Source organism: Ctenocephalides felis, unplaced genomic scaffold (genome assembly GCF_003426905.1).
Source record: "Ctenocephalides felis isolate EL2017-DRISC unplaced genomic scaffold, ASM342690v1 CF-g0.4_SCAFFOLD_03571, whole genome shotgun sequence".
Classification (NCBI taxonomy): Eukaryota; Metazoa; Arthropoda; class Insecta; order Siphonaptera; family Pulicidae; genus Ctenocephalides; species Ctenocephalides felis.
This window is the reverse complement of record NW_020539725.1, coordinates 23,482,203-23,505,554: the sequence shown is the minus strand read 5'-3', so window position 1 is coordinate 23,505,554 and position 23,352 is coordinate 23,482,203. Positions and strand designations below refer to the sequence as shown.

Sequence of the window (23,352 nt, the reverse complement as noted above, 5' to 3'; positions counted from 1 at the left end):
TATAATAGTGAAAACGATCATTTTATCTTTAAACGCGTTTTTTTCGAAACAGATTTTTCGAATTTGCTGGACTGATTACTCGGAGACAAATGATCCGATCGCTATCAATTTTTTTTGCATCTCCTCTATATAGTTCTCCATACAACGACCCTCCAGTTTTTTGATCTGATCAAAAATAGAATTTTGGCAGACCAAAAACGACCAAAATTTTGGGAAAAATTTAACTTTTTATTCAGCATGCCGCTATTTTGTCAATATTTCATTTTTTTGTTCTCCCGAGGGTCATCGTACAGAAAATATGTTATAGTTTCACAAGAATTTTTGCTTTTTTGTTTTTATCAACGGAGAAGGAGGCTGCAATCACTCCAGCAGTAGAGGACCCAAGGACCTTTTTTTCTTGGCGCCGCCGAATTTCGCGTGTCATTTCAAAAATATTTAATATTTTATTTCAAAAAATTTACTGTGTATTCTCAAAACATGTATAAATTTACTCTTAACGGATTCACTGGTTTTGTTATTTTTTAATTCCCAAAAATGGCCTTTTTTAAGGTTGTCACACTAGGCAGTGCCCCTTAAGGGGTTACACCACTGTAGCATTAAAAAAAAAACGTATTTTTTTGCCATTTTTTTTCGGACGGAAGGAAAAGTATTAAAATCATGATTAAAGATAATTATTTATTGTACTTTAAAGTAACAAAATAAAAGATAATTGTAAAAAAAAATTAAAAATGGCGGTACCACAGCTATTTCGGCAAGCCGCGTCAAATTCGCGGCACGCAAAATAACTACAACAATTTTAATTTTTTGAATTCGAGTTTTCAACAGCATATTTATAATAACATTTTAAAGTGCCCATCATAGCGGATTTGAAAAATATCGATTTTTGTTTGTTTGTCGAGCACTTTATTCAAAATCGTTGAATTTCAACGAAAAAAAAACGGATAGTAATTTGTTAATAATTGATGAACAAATTAACATATAGAAGATCTCCTATGATGGGCACTTAAAAATGTAATTTTAAATATACTGTAAAAAATTCGAGTCAAAAAATTCAAATTGTTGTAGTTATTTTGCATGCCGCGAATTTTGATGTGGCTCGCCGAAATGGCTGTAGTACCGCCATTTTTAATTTTTTTTTTTAGAATTATATTTTATTTTGTTACTTTAAACTGCAATGAATAACTATCTTTAATATCATGATTTTAATACTTTTCCTTCCTACTGAAAAAAATGGCAATAACATACGTTTTTTTTGCTGCTACAGTGGTGTAACCCGTTAAGTCAATTATTAAACATTTCGGGAAGTTCATACAACTAGGCTTAGGACATAATGCTACTATTAACTATTTTCATATTACGCTTATGTATAATATAATTATTATTACGGCGACATTTTAAAACAGTTAGTTTTACTATTTCAATTTGAACCCAGCTTTATAATTGATTGCGCAAACCGAGCGAAAGATGTCGCTGTAGTATTCTACTCGTGAGATAACTCCAGTTGGAGTTGGGTGTCATTGGGTGTGTACGTACATCAATGGAATGTTAAAGTGTATTTAGTGGTGTTTAGTGACACAAATATTGCTACCTGTTAAACACGCATGTTTAAAATCGTTAAATAGTTCATTAGTTATTATTTAATTGTAAGTATTGTTTAATTTACTTCGGCTACTAATAATCATACTTAAGAATCTTAATTCCACCGGCAGTTAGCTGTTGTTGTCGTACTGGAATCTGAAGTGCAAATTTTGTGAAGCTATCGGAAAAGTTTTGAGGAATATCCAGTGTTATCGTAATTAATTATTTTACTAAATTGAAACATTTTTTTCTACCATCGATTCATACTTAACCTGTTTCAATTGTGGTTCCCCTTTACTTTCTCTGCATGTTGCCACCTTTTTGATTTGACTGATCAGACGTGTCATTTTTACATATTTACAGTTCATCTAATTTTTAGAATTTGTTACGAAGTTTATATACAGTTCTCCGGAAATTTGTTATAAATAATTTTTTGTTCGTATTAAACCTTAATTTAGATATTAATTCCCAAATGTGTTTGCTTTAATATTATATACTGGTCTGATTTAAGCAATATCCACAGGTGACATTGATCGGATCTGTTAGCAAAGGCTTCCAAAATGCCGAAATCGGTAAGTTTAAACATTTATTATTAACATTAGCTATTAAGATTGCAAAATTATATTTAAATATCATTCTTTTCATTCATATCATGCACAATTATTATTATCTAAAGATTTAATTAATTCCATTTACATATATTTATATGAAACTATTCTTAATATTACAATATTATTAACTTACACAAAGCTATTAAATATTTTCGTCATATATATGTATACAATTATATATATATATACCAGTGGAAAGAATATTAATATTGAAGATATTAACACATTTCACACATTCATTCTTCACAAGACAGATTTCATGACGTATTTAACTAAATTTATTTATTTATATTTGCACTGGTGATGAGGCTAGTCATAGTTTCTAAACATTTTAACTTCATCTATTAATAAAATAGTGCAAAATTTTGTATACGTTTTCAATGTTATTCACAGAGCCGGATTTAATTTTATGCCGCCTTCATTGATCAATTGAAGTTTGTTTTCAAAAAGGCATGAATTATTTGAAAATATTTTTGATTTTTCAGAAAAACTTCATATGTTTATTAATTCCCAAAAATTAAAGAATCAAATATTATCTTTTTAAATTTCGTGGAAATAAATTAAACTAATTCAATGGTTTTACAATTAAATTTTCAAAATTATAATATACAAAGTTTAAATTTGCTACATAATGCGTAAATTATATTTCTTGAAATAAAAAATATTAAGAATTGTTATTTATATAGTTAATTATATTGCATAGAATTTTTTTCTCGCTCTCCAAATTTTGCCGCCTTAGAAAATTTGCCGCCCTGGGCGCCTATTATGTATTTGTATTATATATTTATGTATGTATATATATGTATATATGTGTATATATATATATATATATATATATATATATATATATATATATATATATTGTTCTTGGGCATCCATCCAATAATTAAAACGTTTTGACCCATCTTCAGCGCTAAATTAAAAAAATTCAGGGTTAGAATTTAAAGTAGATATATAAAAAAAAACAAAATTACAAAAATATAAAAATAAACATGTAAAATCATAAATCTAAACAATTTATTGAATTTATTATATAACAAATATTTATTGTTAACGTCTATAAAGGTGGACTACAGAACTAAAAATTAACAATGAAAAAAACTCACCATACAAATAAATTAAAGAAAAAAACACACGAAAATATATAAACGCCAATTGAAATAATATCCATTTAAATGTCAATTTTTAATAAATATTAAATTAAACAAAATAAAAAATAAATGTAGGTAATAGTAATAAATATATGTAGGTGTATACGTTTATATATGCATATATAAATGAGTTCATTGATATTTGATTTTTTTTTATTTCATGACTGTTTTGATGATAAAATTGACATGATTTTTATTTGTAGCATTTTGAATTTAATATTTACATATAATTAACGTATTGGTGTTTTTTATCTCTCATTTTGATACGCAAATTGAATATTTTGAATTTTGCATTTTTCTTATTGTATTTTTCATACAAGTTTTCAAAATCAAACCAATGAAAAATATTTATCACGATTTTTAATGATTTTGTATAATTGATATAATAGTTATTATTTTGTTAATTATAACATGACTATTATTTTGTGCTATTCTGATTAAAATTTTCTTAATTAATTATATTATAAAGTATAAAATTTTTAGATTCAAGCATGAGTTTTTATATTCGCTTTTTATTAACCGCCGGTGATGAATCTATGATATCAAATTGTCCAACTGAAACTCTTAAAATTTTTGAAAACAGTAGTTTCTAACCTTTTTTGCCCCGCGCCCCCTGCTCTAATAAAAAAAATTGTTGCGCTCCCCATTCATTTTTTCAACAGTTCAATTTTATAAATACTCAACTCATATTAAGACTACAAATTAATATGTAATATAATATTGTTGATTTGCAAATATATGCATAAAACTAATTATTTTTTAACTTCCCGTAGGGTAAGTTATTGTAATGGGCCGAAAATCGGAATTGAAAATTTTTACATTTTTCGACGTTTTGAAGGTTTCTGAACGTTTTGGCATACCTCAGAAAAAATGGATGTGTGTGTGTGTGTGTGTGTGTGTGTGTGTGTGTGTGTGTATGTGTGGATACAAATTTCCAGTCACGTTTTAGGGCGCACGGATCAACCGATTTGAATGGTTCAAAAAACATTCGATTCCTATTGATAGGGAAAAGAGCTGATTAGTTTTTGGCAAAGGCAGGTTCAGCCGTTTCGGAGATACGGAGCAAAGAGTGCAGAAAATAGAAATCGAATTTTTGAGCGAACGGAGTATCCGATTTGAATGATCTAAAAAACATTCAATTAGTAATGATTGGGAGAAGTGTTTATTAGTTTTTGGCAAAGGCAGGCCCAGCCATTTCAAAGATACGGAGCTAAATATGTAAAAAATGGCAGTTTTTGAGAGAACTAAGCGTCCGATTTAAATGATTCAAAGAACTTTCTGCTTGTCTTAACAAAATAATTGATTTTGGAAAAAAAAATTTTGTTCCATTTTTTTTTTTTTTTTTTTTTAACTTCCCGTAGGGTAAGTTATTGTAATGGGCCGAAAATCGGAATTGAAAATTTTTACATTTCTCGACGTTTTGAAGGTTTCTGAACATTTTGGCATACCTCAGAAAAAATGGATGTGTGTGTGTGTGTGTGTATGTGTGTGTGTGTGTGTATGTATGTGTGGATACAAATTTCCAGTCACGTTTTAGGGCGCACGGATCAACCGATTTGAATGGTTCAAAAAAACATTCGATTCCTATTGATAGGGAAAAGAGCTGATTAGTTTTTGGCAAAGGCAGGTCCAGCCGTTTCGGAAATACGGAGCAAAGAGTGCGGAAAATAGAAATTGAATTTTTGAGAGAACGGAGTATCCGATTTGAATGATCTAAAAAACATTCAATTAGTAATGATTGGGAGAAGTGTTTATTAGTTTTTGGCAAAGGCAGGCCCAGCCATTTCGAAGATACGGAGCTAAATATGTAAAAAATGGCAGTTTTTGAGAGAACTGAGCGTCCGATTTGAATGATTCAAAAAACTTTCTGCTTGTCTTAACAAAATAATTGATTTTGGAAAAAAAAATTTTTGTTCTATTTTTTTTTTTTTTTTTAGTTTTTTGTTGAAACAAATAATTTCAACTTTGCAATTCAGTTTATATAATTTTTATAAATATTAGACAATGTTACAATATTTATAATAATCTATTTGAAAACATTCAGTATTCCTCGAACATTTCGTTACGGTGCGGGAAGTTCCAGCAATTTGCCTTAAGGCACGATGCCATAATTGCCTCAAGACAGAATTCCACTTACAGCTAGTTTTGTTAATGTTTTAATATCGTTCTAAAAATATTGGGTAATTTTGCCCCCACATTAGAACAGCCTGGCGCCCTCTTGAGGGGGCGCGCCCCACAGGTTGGAAACCGCTGAGTTAAAACATATTATATTTATTTAATCATCATGTATACAGATATCGTTCAATTTTCTCCTGACTCGAGCAATGTTTCAATAATGTTCATGTTCAAAAACTACGATATATTTGAAGACATGCATTCATTAATTAATTTGCTTTTTCACACACAAGCTGGATTTACAGTAGGGGCAGTCGGGCCTACTGCCCAGGGCGGCAAATTTTCGGGGGCTGCAAAATTTCGATAGTGAGAAAAAAATGTTATAAAATGTAATTACCTAATTTTTTTTAATAACATTTTTTATTCTAAGAAATATAATTAACAAAACATAATACGATTGCAATGCAACATTTGGGTTCAGATAGCCGATTATTAAAATTTATTACTTTGCTTTGTCTCCATCTCCGAACGTAAATTATCAAATTGGTTAATAAGTTATTATCAAATTTGGCAATCTGGCTAATATAAAGTTTAAAACTAGCTGAAAGTTAAAGAAAATTATGTTCTTCAGATCTCGAGCCCTTTGTCGAGGACGACAAATTTGTGCACTTCAAAGCTTATAGCGCCTAAAAAAATTAAACTAGTGACGCATGGCATTATTTCATTAATTACTACAAATTCCTGGAACTTCTCGTACTAAAAATTACATTTTATAAAGAGCTTCAAGATTTTTAGAAAAATGAAATAAATGCCCTTTAAAAAACGTTTTTTATATGTATATTGACATTTTTTGAAAATTATGAACTTTTTTCAAAGCAATCGCGCTGCGAAAAATTTCAAAAATATTTCAAAATATAAAAAAAATCTCAAATATTCAAAAATTGATTTTTTTTAAGTTTTCAAATTTTTTTTTTTAATTTTAATTTTTTTACGGGAATAATATATAAAAACAATTTAAGTAAAATTTTAGGGATGGGGCGGCATTTTTGTCAGTGTCCCAGGGCGCCAAGTTTCTAAATCCGGCCCTGCACACAAACTACTATATGATTTCTTAAACGATTATGCCGCTAAAAATGCTATTAAATCATCTATTGGCAAACTAGTGGGGCGCATGGTATCGTGCCTTAAGGCAAATTGCTGGAACTTTCCGTACTAATAATTATTTTCTTTTAAGAAGATTAACTGCTAGACCTGCCTTCATGAAAATTTGATCAATTATTCATCTTGTCAATACAAGTAAAATGTTTTTTGAATTATTAAAATCGAACGGGTCCGTTCTCTTAAAAACTGGGTTACCGTTTGTGGCACTTTTTGCCCCATATCTTCGGAACGGCTAGACCTGCCTTCGCCAAAAACTAATCAGCACGTCTCCCTATCAACAGCAATCGAATGTTTTTTGAAAAATCGAAATCAGTTGAACCGTGTTCCCGAAATCGTCGACGAAAATTTGTATCTGAACACACACACATACACGCACATACACACACAAACACATACATCCATTTTTTCTAGGGTATGCCAAAAAGTTCAGAAACCTTTGAAACGTAAAGATATATAAATATTTTCATTTTCGATTTTTTTGCGATTACTATAACTTGCCCTAGGGGAAGTTAAAAATTGCTTCCTGAACAGTAATAATATACTTACGTTACATGCATTATTTTAATTTGTTGCAATGCTTGTAGATCATCAATAATCATAATTTAATTCGATGTCTATTTTATTACACTGAAATAGAATATGATTAATTAAACAATTTCATTTTTATTTCAAAATGTTACATATATTATCACCCTACCTTATTATTATAGTAGGAATAAACTAAATGTAATTAACTATAATCTTAACAGTGTCCTGAAGTAATAGAACAAACTAAATAAGTAGTTTTTCTTGCACTAATTAAATTAGTATGGCCTGGTTGAGGTGACATACAGTCATTATGGTAGTTTGCACTGGATAGAAATGTTGTCAGACATTTCATTGTTTTAAATTAATTAATTAAAGCTTTTATTTTAAATATTTTCAATTATCAATATTTGGTGACTAGATTTAATAATAACTCTGAATTTTTTGTGCGATGATAATCGATGATCTGCTAAGGTTCATTTTGTTTTAAGACTTTTGAAAATGAAAGCATCATATGCCAACGTGAAATACTCGACTACTTTATATAAATGTTATGTTTTATATAATTCTATAATAGAAATGTTGTGTTCGATACCCGATTGTTTCGATAGAGAATCGAAGGTGAGTTTATCTGAAATTTCATTAATTAATGCTTTATTTATTGAGAGTCTCAAGAATGTGATATTATTTTAAACATGTTCGCACACACACATATATATATATATATATATATATATATATATATATATTCCAATTAGCTTGTTAATTTATAAATATATTACTCATGCAAATGGCGAAAATCAACATTGAATCATATAATATCGTTTCAATAAGATAACTGTATAAATTCGTTTAAATCTGAGTGTTACTTCAAAATAAATTAATTTTGCTTTTTAATGAACGAAAGAATTAAATGCTTGGAAACACATTGTAATTGTTGCAGCAAAATATTCTAGAGCTTTTGTGAAATTTTAATTAATTTACACTCTTTAAAACATATATATTCTTTATTCGCAAGAAAACGATTTTATTTCATATGACCATTTTATTATAGATTTTCACAACTTTGTAAGAAATTAAATTTAGGATTTAAATTCCATATTTTTTTTCAAATTTATATACCATTATGTTCAATATATCTCTTGAATTTTAAATAATACCATAATAACATTTAATTTTTGTTACATTGATGAGATCATTTTTCGTATAAATAGGATTATAAAACTCATTTTCAAATTACGTGTAGATAAGATTCCAAGAAATGATAATCTATCTAATATGTGGAATTTGCTAATTTCTAACAGGGACAGAAAATTAATTAACGGTAGTTAGTTTGTTAAAACTGTTTTCTTACTAAGTAGCAAACTACATGTAAATATAAAATTCACAAAAGAGTCTTTACAGAACAACTTGTGGATATATTATGTATGAATTATACTCGAGAAATTCCAATACTGAATTATATTGTCTTTAACTGTTATTTTTAAAGCACATATTAAACTTACATCAGATTACTACTAAATATTACATCAGAATTATAGTTTATTGCATTATTTGCTCTAATTTATTAAGAATTTCTGAGTACTCCTTATTAACTTCACGTAGGGTAAGTTATTGTAATGGGCCGAAAATCGGAATTGAAAATTTTTACATTTCTCGACGTTTTGAAGGTTTCTGAACATTTTGGCTTACCTCAGAAAAAATGGATGTGTGCGTGTGTTTGTGTGTATGTGTGTATGGATACAAATTTCCAGTCACGTTCGGACGCACGGATCAACCGATTTGAATGGTTCAAAAAACATTCGATTCCTATTGATAGGAAGAAGAGCTGATTAGTTTTTGGCAAAGGCAGGTCCAGCCGTTTCGGAGATACGGAGCAAAGAGTGCAGAAAATAAAAATCGACTTTTTGAGAGAACGGAGTATCCGATTTGAATGATCTAAAAAACATTCAATTAGTAATGATTGGGAGAAGTGTTTTTTAGTTTTTGGCAAAAGCAGGCCCAGCTTTTTCGAAGATACGGAGCTAAATATGTAAAAAGTAGCAGTTTTTGAGAGAACTAAGCGTCCGATTTAAATATCAAATTAAATTCAAATACCTTTCTGCTTGTCTTAACAAAATAATTGATTTTGGAAAAAAAAATTTGTTTTTTTAATATTTGTATATCGAAAATAATTCAGATTTTATTTTTGATTCTGACTATAGTTCTAATATACTTTACAAATAATTTCGACTTTGCAATTCAGTTTATATAATTCTTATAAATATTATACAATATTACAATATTTATAATAATCTATTTGAAAACATTCAGTATTCCTCGAACATTGCGTTACGGTACGGGAAGTTCCAGCAATTTGCCTTAAGGCACGATACCACCCACCCCACTAGTTTTAGACTATTTCTAATTTCATGAACCTTTTTACACTATATAGGTCATGTATAGGTACTTAATTTTTTGAGTGAAATGTTTTACTTAATTTGTTCATTTTATCATGCAATATTTTTGGAATATATTTACAAATCTCGAAAAACCAAAAGCTTTTGAGTTTGAGAGAAATTTTAACTGTTTATTATGAATTAATTGATATAGGAATTAGAAGTGAATAAATTCTAACAAAAAATTGATATCTACTAAGGGGGGGGGGGCGTCCATAAATTGCGTGATCTTTTCAAGGATTTTTGTAAAATGATAAAATTTTTGGATTAAAAAAAGGGATTGGAATTAATGTTGGATTTTCTTTAAAACTGGGTTTTGTTTAATTCAGGTAGAAAGGTGATATCTTATTAGAACAATCTTTCCTCCCTTGTGATATTAGGTGACTTTTTTTTTGTCAACCCTCTCCCTATTTTTTAAGTATCAGGTTATTAATAGACGGCAACCATAGACACTTATATACACAACCATATATACACAAAGAAATTCAGAGGGCTAATATAAATAGCTAAATAGAAACGGCTAATTTTTTGTTTGTTTTTACGATATGTGATTTTCTTTAAACCAAGGATGAGCAACCTGCGGCCCACCAAGCATTTCTCAACTACAGATTATTTTTCTAGCATTTTATCAAATACGGCTGTAAAAGATAATTTTGACAGATTTTTAAATTTATGAAAATGCTTTAATTTTATTCAGAAAATTCTTTTTTTGAGAAAAAACTGGAAATTTTTTCAGAATTATTGAAATCTCACTCGATTCGCTAAGCATAGCATAACATAAATCAAAAATGAATGTTAGTATTTTAGCGTTGCAGTGGGTAAATTATCAATCAGTGTTAGCTGACCCTTTCATTTATATACCACATATTTATACATTCAGAATTAGTTACTTATTTTTTATGCTAATAATTTTCTAGAAATATTCCTTGTGGCTAAAAGTTTGCCGGGTCAGCTGGTATATATATATATATATGTATATATATATATATATATATATATATATAAATTACGTGCGGCCTGCCATAAAATTTTAATTTAAATTCTATAAATTGGCCCGTGGGTTAAAAAAATTGCTCGCCCTTGCCTTAAACGAACGTTAGAATAGTTTTTTTTAATTTAGTGCAGTAAACGGAGAGGAAAAAAGGGTATAACCTCTGAATTTTTTTACTGTGCTCCGAATTGATTGAAATTTTGGAATTAGGTTCATCTTACCCTCAAGTTCAAAAGTGAAAACAATTCGGATTGCGCCATCACCCCCCGGGGGGGTGACACCCCCTTCTCAATTGTGTAATTACATTTGTTCAAAATAACGTCGGAAACCGATAGAAGAACTAGTTATAAGAAAAAAATATCTTTTATAGTTTTTTTAAAAAACTAATACTTTTCAAGTTACTGGCCACTAAAGATTCATATATTTTTGGCATCTTTCTTTGTTTTTTTGCAAATATCTCCTAAAAATACATTTTAACGAAATCATGTAATGAACAAATAATGCAATAAAAATCTTAATAAATCGGTATAACATAAAGTGTTCTAGGAAAAATATTAAGCAAGATTTGAAAGAGCAAACTCGTTTTTCATTTCGTTCAAGATTTAATTGTTGTATTTAAAGCCATCTATTGTCGTGGTGTTACATTTATGCATTTCGGTGAAATTGGTTTTATAGTGCTCAATATAAGCTTTAAATTGAGTGCTGTTACAACATTTTTGCGTGTAAAATGAGTGAGCTATCATGCAAATAAGAAGCATATATGAAGTTTTTTCCTTTTAAATCATATGGTTTAATGAGCGCCATTTCCACCAGAATTAAAGTAATTCACATTCCATCTAGAATTTACTTCATTATAGATATCTTGATGGATTCTAGCAGATTCACTACTTTAGTACAAACTATTTTCAGAAAACTCGCGATTTTATAAAAACTTTTTTCCAATTTGCGCGGCCGCGCAGTCTTTAAACATTCATAACTCTGTCAATTTTTGTAATTTTTGCAAAAAACTTGTAACAGCACTCATTTTAAAGCTTATATTGAGCACTATAAAACCCAATTTCACCGAAATGCATAAAATGTAAAACCACGACAATAGATGGCTTTAAATACAACAATTAAATCTTGAACGAAATAAAAGCGACTTTGCTCTTTCAAATCTTGCTTAATATTTTTCCTAGAACACTTTATGTAATACCGATTTATTAAGATTTTTATTGACATTATTTTGTTCATTACATGATTTTCGTTAAAATGTATATTTTAGGAGATATTTGCAAAAAAACGAAGAAAAACGCCAAAAATATATGAATCTTTAGTGGCCAGTAACTTGAAAAGTATTAGTTTTTTGGAAAAACTATAAAAGACATTTATTTTTTATAATTAGTTCTTCTATCGATTTCCGACGTTATTTTGAAAAAATGTAATTACACAATTTAGAAGGGGTGTCATCCCCCCGGGGGGTGATGGCGCAACCCGAATTGTTTTCACTTTTGAACTTGAGGGTAAGATGAACCTAATTCCAAAATTTCATTCAATTCGGAGCACAGTAAAAAAATTCAGACCTAAAACGCTCCGTTTACTGCACTAATTACAACTATTTGATCATCTATATCATTTCTATCTACATGGGATATAAAATCAATTGAGTATGAGTTCAAATAAAGTTGGTTGGGATTCCTTTGAAAAAATAAACATATTTTTAACTGTTGACGAAGTTGTTGAAATTTCTTTAAAAAAAACTATTGAACTTGATATACTATTGATATAAATTTTATTTATAGAACTAGACTAGTGTTTCTTGAGAAAAGGCAGACTAAGATTTTTTACCGCTATTTATTTCGATAATTTTGTTTAGATTGTCACATGAATATACAATAATAACGAAAATTGAAAACTAACAGGTCGTTATTGAATGAACATTTTTTACTATAGTTAATTTCGAAGAATTATTTAGTCAACTTCAAATATTTTCGGACCGTCTCAAACGACATCATAAATTTATAATGAAATATGACTAATACAAATGAAAAATAAATCAATATGACTAATAAGCATAAACGAGTAAAACGAATTACATATTGATAACGATTCTTTTAAACTGAATTATATGAGTACCTACTACTTCATGAATTAGCTAATTTGTATCAACATTTTATTAGAAGTGCTATTTAAAACTCTTAAAATTACACGTACATGTCGCATCGTTACGTCATTGTATTGTACTCCACGTATATATTGTGATATTTGAATGTTTGCACTTGTCTATCGCACGTGATCTATCGCATTATAGCCTTCATTAAGTAACATGTGTACGTAAACGTATGCCGTTTCTCGTTGTCATGCCGTATGTAAAGTCGGAGACCATGAATTTTGTTTTTCTATCAAAAGATCGTTTCAAGTTAAAACATTATAAATATACTATATATTTATATTGCATTTCAGTACTATAATGAGTCATAATTATCAAATTCAAATCAAATGCTATTAGTCACATGAATGATCTGCATGTTGAATAGTAGAACTATTAAAATAAACAATGATTCTGATATCAAAAACAATAATAATGATTTTATCGCAAAATATTCGATTTTCTAGATGCGAATAAATTCTCCAGGGCTAATATAAATATAGATAAAATAATGTAAATGCTTTGCATTGTATATTTACCACACCTATTGTTTTTATATAAAAGACATTTTCTTTCGATTGATTTGCAGTAAAATCGACAATGAAAACTATTTCGGTATTATTTATGTTTATAAAAAGACTCGTCAAGGTTATAAAAAACGTGGCATCTTTGAATATTCTTAGTCTATTTTCTGGCTGTATTTATATTATGTATATTATAAGCAAACACATGATTCAAAATTCTTGCAGACATCGAATCAAAAATAATTACGTTAATTGATGAACTATGTTCTTAACAAAAATCGGTGTTTATAGTAATAAATATCAATACTTATATCAATTTGAAATGCTTACAATTTTAATTACTGGATAGAAACAATACAAAAACAAGATTAACTAGTGGGGCGCATGGCATCGTGCCTTAAGGCAAGTTGCTGGAATTTTCCGTATAAAAATTATTTTTTTAAAAACGAATAACTTTTTTTTTTTTTTCCAAAAAAATTTTTTTTGAAAAAAAATGTTTTCTTTATTTTGTCATATTTTGGAAGATCTGAACTTTTTTTCAAAGCAATCGTACTGCTTTAACTGCATAGAGACAAAATTTAAAGCGCGTAAGCGCCGCGTAGCTGTCTAACGGATAACCATTGGTACGGAACCCATAAAAATGTAAACAAAATTTATACTTATTGTTAAAATCTTTATAAAATATCTGATAATTTGATGTGCATATGTCTAATGATCATTTTTGACCGCCAAATGGCATTTTTTTTTACTTTTTTCGTTAGATCTAAGAAACCGCTAGACCTGCCCTCATGAAAATTTGATCAGTTCTTCATCTTGTCAATACAAGTAAAGTGTTTTTTGAATGATTAAAATCGAACACTCCGTTCTCTTAAAAACTAAGTTACCGTTTTTGGCACTTTTTGCCACGTATCTTCGGAACGGCTAGACCTGAATTTGCCAAAAACTAATCAGCACGTCTCCTTATCAATATAAATCGAATGTTTTTTGAATTATTCAAATCGGTTGATCCGTGTTCCCGAAATCGTCGACGAAAATTTGTATCCGAAAATACATACATACACGCACACACACACACACATCCATTTTTTCTAAGGTATGCCAAAATGTTCAGAAGGTTTTGAAATGTTAAGATATATAAAAAAAAATCATTTTCGATTTTTTTGCGATTACTATAACTTGCCCTACGGGAAGTTAATAAGCCTGTGCTAAAAAGTGTTAAATTTTTTAGCTATTATACATTTAGATTTTTTTATTCTTATGTATTTACATTTTCAATTTTTTATCTATCTATATCATCTTTATTACTTTAAATCTTTTAGTTAAACATGCAATTAAGTAAAGGCATAATGCTGTAAAGGTTCGGCAATACGCCTTAAATAATGCACAATGCAATACTCAGATATTGTCTTTTCTTGTTCTAGTTTATTTTTGAAAGTGAAAATAACAATTAATTTTAGTATGAGCTCTGATGTTCTTTTACTATCGATTGTTTTAGGAATTTAACATACCAACACAAATTAATGTTTGAGAGAGCAGTAACCGATAATTCTCCTTAAATCAGCTTGCGATGTTATATGTACTAATCAAATTAGATCTAGATGATATTTCGTTCGTAGAAGTTAACTTTTGAGAAGCAAAACTAACTGAACTCGACGTTTATACAAGTTTTACTACCATGGAACATTGCCAAAGATAGATAACTGATAACATATAAAGCTATCTTCCAAAAATGTATAAAATCTGAAATTCTGTTTGAAACATAATCTTGATTACTTTCATGTTTGATTGAAGATAATGTTCTTGCGTTTTCATAACTATTAAAACTGATCTATTGAACGATAGTTCGCATATTTATTTGCAAATCTGATTTGGAATTGTGTGCAATATATATTGTTTTCGATTTATTTTATGTTATCGCATATATGTTTATATTCAAATATAATAAACCGCATAATTAATAATTGTTTTATATTCACATTGCATAACGTCTTCATTTTACCCATGACTATTATATGACTCATTACGTAAACAGTGGCAAAAATTCTTACATAAAACTATATACGAGTATACCATCCGCGCTGAAAGATGGCATATATTTAACATCTATTATGTATTGGCAGACATAAAATATTTCTTCTTAGCAATTTGTGAAATCTTTTATGGTAATATATTTATCAAATATAATGCTAACAAATTAGAATATATTTATTAATTTCAACAAATACTCAAAAATATGTATTTGTGCATCCATAAATAATCTAGATAATTTTTAATCGCATCATATTTTATGTAAGGTGACCATATTTTTTTAAGACAAAACCGGGACGGTAATTTTTTGTTATGCTAATCCGGGACGGGTAGGGGGGTGTAGTAAATGCTAAGAAATTTAATATGATTTTAAAATAACAAATACTATTTAAGAATGCAATAAAAATCTGTCTTTTTTAAATAAGTTTTTTTTTAAATCAGGATTACTGACTAAGAACTTTATTATTCGATTATGTTATATTTGTCTTATATTTTTAGATAATTTTGTTTTAAATTTTCTTCAAGATTATTTAAAATAATTAGTACTTATTCCAGACAGTCAAGAAGTTTATTTGCATAATTTTTGTTAATTTTCATAAAATTGAAAATAAAAGTTCAAAATTATGAAAGTGAGAAGCTATTTTAACCTGCCTTCTTTATATAAGCATACTATCATAATTTTATTCAACTTATTTCTCAAATCTAGAAGATAAGAATGCATCTCTGTGCATATAATCGACACATGGGTTTTGTGTACACATTTGTTTCCCAAGAAGCTTCAGACCCCCCCCTACTAGTTGTACATAACATTTTCAGATATTTGATGGGTAGTTTTTATTTTATTATCAAGTAAGGGCGAAGATCCAATTTAGACCTATACTTGTTAAAATCCCGGTACCGTCCGGGCAAATAGTGCCTTCAGAAAATCCCGGGATACAAGGTGGAAATCCGGGACTGTCCCGGCCAAACCGGGACGTATGGTCACCTTAATCATATGACAAAATTTAATCTTTTAATATCTTTAAAGAAAAGATATGAAAAATATCAATCCACATATTGATGTACAAATCAGACTTAAAATTTTATTTTATCAGACTTAAAATCATGCTAGTTTAAAATTTTGTGAATGTTTTGTTCTCGCTAATTGTTCAACTTCCCGAAGGAGAAGTTTGTTTTCATCAAAAAATCCGATTCGCTAATTTTATGTTTTCTCGACGTTTCAAGCCATTCTGAATCGAATGAGACCAAATTAATTGATTTGTGAAAATTTGCTTTTAGAAAATATTCCAAGTTATAACGTGTTCGTTCGTTTTCAATTATGTATTTTCCTCTCGGAATACTTCTAATCACTTATAAATTAATTTGTTTATTGTTGATTAAGTCGATTATTTACACATATCGGGAAGTTCATGTAACTTGCCTCAAGGCTAAATACCAATACCAACTAGTTCTATTATTTATTTACTAATACATACCTGTCAGAACCTTTGCAAAGCATAAAATTTTTAATAAACAAAATAAAAAAATAATAATGAATTAATTTTAATAAATTCACCATTTCAACTTCAATAAGTGTACATATGGCATATCCTCTTTAACTACTAAATAATTGTTGAAGTTTTGGACAAAATATTTTTTGTTTGCGTTACGCGCGGCCACGAGACTATTGATTGTATCCAATCTGTAAACATAATGCTTCGTTATATGTTTTCCACGAGTGTTTATAAACATATTGGGATAGAATTATCATTGACATTTGTTTATAAACAGTTAACATATTTGTTTATATTTTCTACTAATATCTACAATATTCTAAATATTATTAATATGACTAGTCTAGTTTGATGTTTGTTTTAATAATAACCACAGTTTCTACATTGGTTTTTCTGTCTGAATATAGACTAGAAATTTGTTGTAAAATGTGATACAGAAATAAGCATGATATCAATATCATTATTAGGCAGATAATATGCTAAATCAGAAGTGTGATTTTATAGTCATTTTAAATCAAATTTGTCTACAACGGAAACTAATAATTTCTTCGGAATCAGTTATACCGTGTAATCGCTTGCAATTTCCAATACGATTGGCTTATGCAATGACTATAAATAAGTTACAAGGGCAAACAGTGACCGTTTGCGGCCTAAATTTGGAAAATCCATGTTTCAGTCATGGACAATTGTATAATGCACGTTCGAATGTTAGAAAACTCAAAAAATTATATATACACGATACACCTGAAGCTAAAATTATTTTATATTCCACGACCTTAATATAAATTAACCTTTTGTAAATATATTGATTTTATAAAATGTCGTTTACGCTTTTACACCAATATTTAGAACAGTTTTTATATATGTTACTGTTCCCAGTAATTAGTAGTTCAACTACATTAAAAGTATCAACTTGGCTGTTAATCAACCTATTAATTTTATTCGTTGAGTGCAAAGATGGATGGGCATGCTTTATTCATCAATGCTGTTTTTATATTTCACTCCATTATGATTTTACTCATTTTGATTTAGAGTATAGGATTTCATTTTAGATTTAAGTATAGGATTATATTTTAAATTGAACATTTTAGCACCTTTCCTTCGCTTAACGTAAGAAGCTATATTTTTAATTCTCAAATTTCGTATTCTTTCACAAGTACTGAATCAGAGTTAAGTTTTTTATATTATCGCGGTGTACTTTTGCATTTAACTGATATTTTCTGATATTAATACACAACTTTTTAAGTAAAATAAATATGATAGCAAATTCCTTTAACAACTATGCTATGTTTCATATCATCATAGCTTGTGCAGTACAAGATGAAAATATCGAGTACATGTTTAAATTATCTTAAACTAAATTTATTTAAATCATAGTGTATCATTAAAATTCATCTTGCTTTCAGATATTTATCTGAACTCACGTTCAAATTAAATATTTAATTTACATAGCATTGTATTTGTTAATTTTATTAAACCATCAATGTATTATTTGAAAACTTTATTAAAAAAATAATTTCTGACTTTCTATCCCTGGTGTTTTCTAAAAATTGTAAATAAATTCACCTATGTTTTTTAACTTCCCGTAGGGTAAGTTATAGTAATCGCAAAAAAATCGAAAATGAAAATTTTTATATATCTTTATGTTTCAAAACCTTCTGAACATTTTTGCATACCTTAGAAAAAATGGATGTATGTGTGTGTGTGTGTATGTGCGTGTATGTATGTGTGTGCGGATACAATTTTTCGACGACGATTTCGGGAACACCGATCAACCGATTTGAATAATTCAATAAACATTCGATTCGTATTGATAGGAGACGTGCTGATTAGTTCTTGGCGAAGGCAGGTCTAGCCGTTCCGAAGATACGGGGCAAAAAGTGCCAAAAATGGTAACTGAGTTCTTAAGAGAACGGAGCGTCCGATTTTAATAATTCAAAAAACATTTTACTTGTATTGACAAGATGAAGAATTGATCAAATTTTCATGAAGGCAGATCTAGCGGTTTCGGAGATCTAATGAAAAAAGTAAAAAAAAAAATGCCATTTGGCGGTCAAAAATGATCATTAGACATATGCACATCAGATGTTTTATAGAGTTTTTAACAATAAGTATAAATTTTGTTTACATTGCTATGGGTTCAGTACCAATGCTTATCCGTTAGACGGCGACGCGGCGCTTACGCGCTTTGACAGTTCGTCTCTATGCAGTTAAAGCAGTACGATTGCTTTGAAAAAAAGTTCAGAATTTTCAAAATATTTTAAAATACACTTTTCTTCAAAAAGTCTTTTATTTTCAAAAAAAGTAATTTTTTGTCAAAAATTTATAGTTTCTCAAAAATCTAATTTTTCAGAGTAAATTTTTTTCAAAAATGTTAATCTTTGAAAAAAAAAAAATTTTTTTTTGGTACGAGAAGTTCCAGCAATTTGCCTTAAGGCACGATGCCATGCGCCCCACAAGTTTATTAATTTTATTGAACCATCAATGTATTGAACTTTTTATTAAAAAAAAATTAATTTCTAACTTTCTATCCCTGGTGTTTTATGAAAATTGTAGATAAATTCACATACGTTGTTTAGTTCTTTATATCAGAAAAAGTTTTATTTTATCGGAACACATATATTCCGCGAATATTTTGCAGCGAGTATGCTGTAGACACAGGTCTACTGAGACCCAACGTGGATAGCTGATCCGTGGACCCTATGTGTGTGCTCATTGTTTAATAGCAACAGGTCTTCAGACGTGCTTGCGTACGTCTGGAGACCAGTTACGCTTGTACGGTTTTCGTATTTTGGTTGCTTCATAACTTATAATTATCATTTTAGTTAGTGGTGGGCATGTTGTGCAAATATTGTTTTGTATATTATTTTTTGTTGAGATTTATATATACATAAATTACACATATATAATAGCTATATAAAGGGTCCGCCATATAACTTTTTTTTATTGGTAGCAATTTAGAATTTTTTGACAGCCATTTAAAAGTTAGACAGCCATTTCAATGAAACTATTTTCGATTATTAGCCAGAAGGATTGCACTTTCAAATAGAAAAGATTTAGATTGAGAAAATATTCAGTAGTTTATATATAGCATTTTCAAAAAAAAAGTTATCTGACGGACTCTATATATTATATATAGTTTGAATATGGACTCTCACTTTGTCTCATATGCGTCGAATAGTTTTTGTTTTAGCCACTTTGAATGCACTAGTGCCAATTATATACATTATATTTATTTTTATTAATGTTTTAGTAAAGTCTTTGTACAGTTGGTCCAAAATTTTATGTGGAATTATATACACTGATGCGTTAGCCGTTATCTTGTCATTTAGAGGTTTTTATTTTTTTATTATGAAACTATCAAAGTATCTTACTATATTACAATGTCAATTAAATGCGTCAACTTTTGATGACGCTTCGAGGAGCCTGATGTCAAGCAGTAGTTGCATGGGTTTCTGCTTTGAAATATAAATAGCAATATGTTTCCAGGTGAAAATAGCTAGCATTCGGCATTGCTGCCTCAATAAAAACATTTTTGCTCTATTACAGAAACTGTAATAATAAAATTTACTATTATCACACAGATACAACTGTTTGGGTTGCTATCTGTAAAACTGCACTGCACTGCTATCTGTAAAACTGCACTGCTTATAGGACTCTTAATTTCTGGTTGCTGTTCAAAACAATTAGAAAAACTTAGTACATAGAAATGATTAGAGATCATAGATAAAAATACTAAAAACAAACTTTAGATGGAACTTGCCAACACTTTAGTACATTTTGTTTGAAGAACGGCTCGTCAAAATGATCAGTTTTAATAAAAATTTTAAATTCATAGTTCATTAAAGTCTTAGTTCTTGAGAATCAATTATGTCATCATTTTTGACTGTGATTTTAGAATTATGTAGAATAGAATTAGCATCAATAAAATTAACCACGATAACCGAAAAATGGTCACATTTTCACTAAAGCTCCAGGTTGCTCTTAAAAACTCATAATTCTCGAACTTTGATAGATATTTCTTTCTTTCTTAATTTTTTTCCATTGTGAATTCATTAATCCACTCAATACTCGCCTGGAACACCACTATATATACAATTTATTCCAATTTTATATCAGTACTCTAGATACGGTTTCTTGTCCAAACTTATCAAAGATTTTTTATAAAAAATTTAATCTCGTATTGCATTTGCTCAATTTGTACGAAGAAACAACCATCCACCATTTTTTAACTTACCGTAGGGTTATTTATAGTAATCACAAACGTTTCAAAGGTTTTTGGACTTTTGGCATACCTTATTTTTAGAAAAAAATGGATGTATGTGTGCATGTATATGTGTGTGTGTGCGGATACAAATTTTCGTCGATTTCGGAAACACCGATCAACCGATTTTAATGATTCAAAAAACATTTTACTTGTATTGACAAGATGAAGAACTGATTAAATTTTTGGAAGGCAAGACCAGCGGTTATGGACTTTTAATAAAAATAAGTTAAAATAATGTCATTTGGCGGTCAAAAACGTTTATTGGACATATGTACATCAAATTATCAGATATTTTATAGAGATTTTAATATTGTGTACACATTTTGTGTAAATTTTTTTGGTTTCCGTACCAAGATTTTCAATTACGATACGGGAAGTTTCAGCAATTTGCCTTAAGACACTATGCCATGGAACCCACTAGTTATTTTCAGCAGTCAGTTCAATATACATATTTTTTTTTATTTATTTGATATTTATTATTTATTTTATTTATTTATTTAAATATATAGCCCACAGATTTCTCCAAGAGGACTCAAAAATACAATTATTTTACATAATGAATAACAATTAAAATATATACAAAATTACAATATATAGTTAGTAACATAAAATGCTCAAGATAAAATTACATATAATGCAGAATGTAACAATAATATTTATAAACAGAATAAGAAAATAATGAGATATTTGAAAAGAAAATAAAAAGATTAACTTGTGCAGATGGAGATTATTTGATTAGGTGAAGTGTTGTGAATATCTATTTCATTATTAATTAAGTTAAAGTTGGAGGACATAAGTAAAATTGGCGAATTTAAGAGAGAATTAGATTTAGTGGTAGGATAATTGAAAAATAATTGTGAACGCGAAGATAGCCTTGGAACATTAAAGGATAGTTGATTGAGAATAAGAGGACAGTCTATAGAATTATTGCAAAGCTTAAATAAGAACATAATTGTACAGATAAATCGACGTGAGGCAAGGGAAGGAATACCAAATTCTTTTAGTAAAGTGTTGTGGTCAAAGCCACGTTCAGGGTAAATTTTATATGTTTTATAATAAAGATATTTCAGAAATTTTCGCTGAACCTTCTCTATCGCATCAGAGTTGTTGATATGATGAGGATACCAAATAATCGAACCGTATTCTAATTTTGAACGTACAATAGAATAGTACAAGCAAAAGTTAGATATAATTCATACATACTGTATCTCAGTCAGACAATTGTTCTGGTATGAGAGATCACAGCAATTATAACAAAAATAAAATCTAAATTTTATGTAACAGGCTTACATTAAGACATCTATAATATTAACATATGTTGACTGGAAAATAATTCTCTTTCTATATGTGATGATATTGTTTTACATATACTGATGTGATTCAGCAATACCCCCGAAATGCTGTTTTATTTGCTTCACTTGTCGTCACCACTATTTCGGAATGATTTTTGGCGCGCCGGCTGTGTTTTCGATGTAAACGAACGAACGCAACGTAATTCGCGTCGCTCGCACGTTCTCCTATCGCCGTCTCGTTCTCGTCTTATTGTTCTGTGCGGGGTATTTTCAAATCGTAGTTCGTTATTTCTTGGCGTGCCGTTCAGTCGGGAGGACATCGTGTGCTGTCAATTCATAATTGTGTTTTGTGCTAATATTATTGATAATTTGAGGTGAATTTTATATAAAAAATACGAGTAATATTGAATAGTTTTAGTGGTTTATATTTTATTGGATTAATTACGCCCGAAAATGGTTTCTGGTGGAAAAATGGTAAGAACTACTTCAATATAAGTTGAATATTAGTACTATTAATAGTAAATAATTATTTTATGTACTGTGAGACATATTAACCAACGGTATTTAACATATACAAAGTCTTTCCAACAAGATAGCTTTATTATTGCCAACAATTATTAAAATTATTTCAATATTTTTATAATTTTATTTTGTTATTATTCTGACTATTATTTAGATTTATATTTTTGTATTTAGGTTTAAGTTTTTTTTGTTTTTTATATACTCAACAATTTTGTATTATAAAACTTGAATAAAGTTTTGATTGACAAAAAAAAAAATATATTAAAATTAGTATCGAAATGGTTCGATCTAATTTTGAAACAGTACGCTATATATTGATAGTGAATTTTACATTTATTTCGTTTAAAATATATTTTGTTTGAGCCATAATTTCGTTACGTGAATTAAATACGTTTAGCCATACGGCGGTTATTCCACCACCTGTCGAGGATCACGTATGGTCGGACTCTACAAAATTTCGTTTTTTTTTTGTTGTTAACCTCTCTCTATTACTAAGAAACTTAACAGTAACACGTTAACTGCCATGAT

General features: G+C 28.9%; 1 protein-coding gene across 2 annotated transcripts in view; it reads left to right on the top strand.

Annotated features, from left to right (window-relative positions):
- The first annotated feature begins 1,503 nt into the window (after positions 1-1,503).
- Positions 1,504-23,352, top strand: part of LOC113387057 (moesin/ezrin/radixin homolog 1) — a 52,203-nt gene continuing 30,354 nt past the window's right edge. The window contains exons 1-2 of one of the 2 annotated variants that reach the window (XM_026624813.1): positions 1,504-1,643; positions 2,102-2,150. In XM_026624813.1, coding sequence (XP_026480598.1) covers positions 2,139-2,150 — 12 coding nt within the window. In that variant the 5' untranslated portion in view covers positions 1,504-1,643; positions 2,102-2,138. Of the gene's footprint in view, positions 1,644-2,101; positions 2,151-22,602; positions 22,777-23,352 lie in introns of those variants that run through there. The other variant, XM_026624812.1, reaches the window with a different exon arrangement.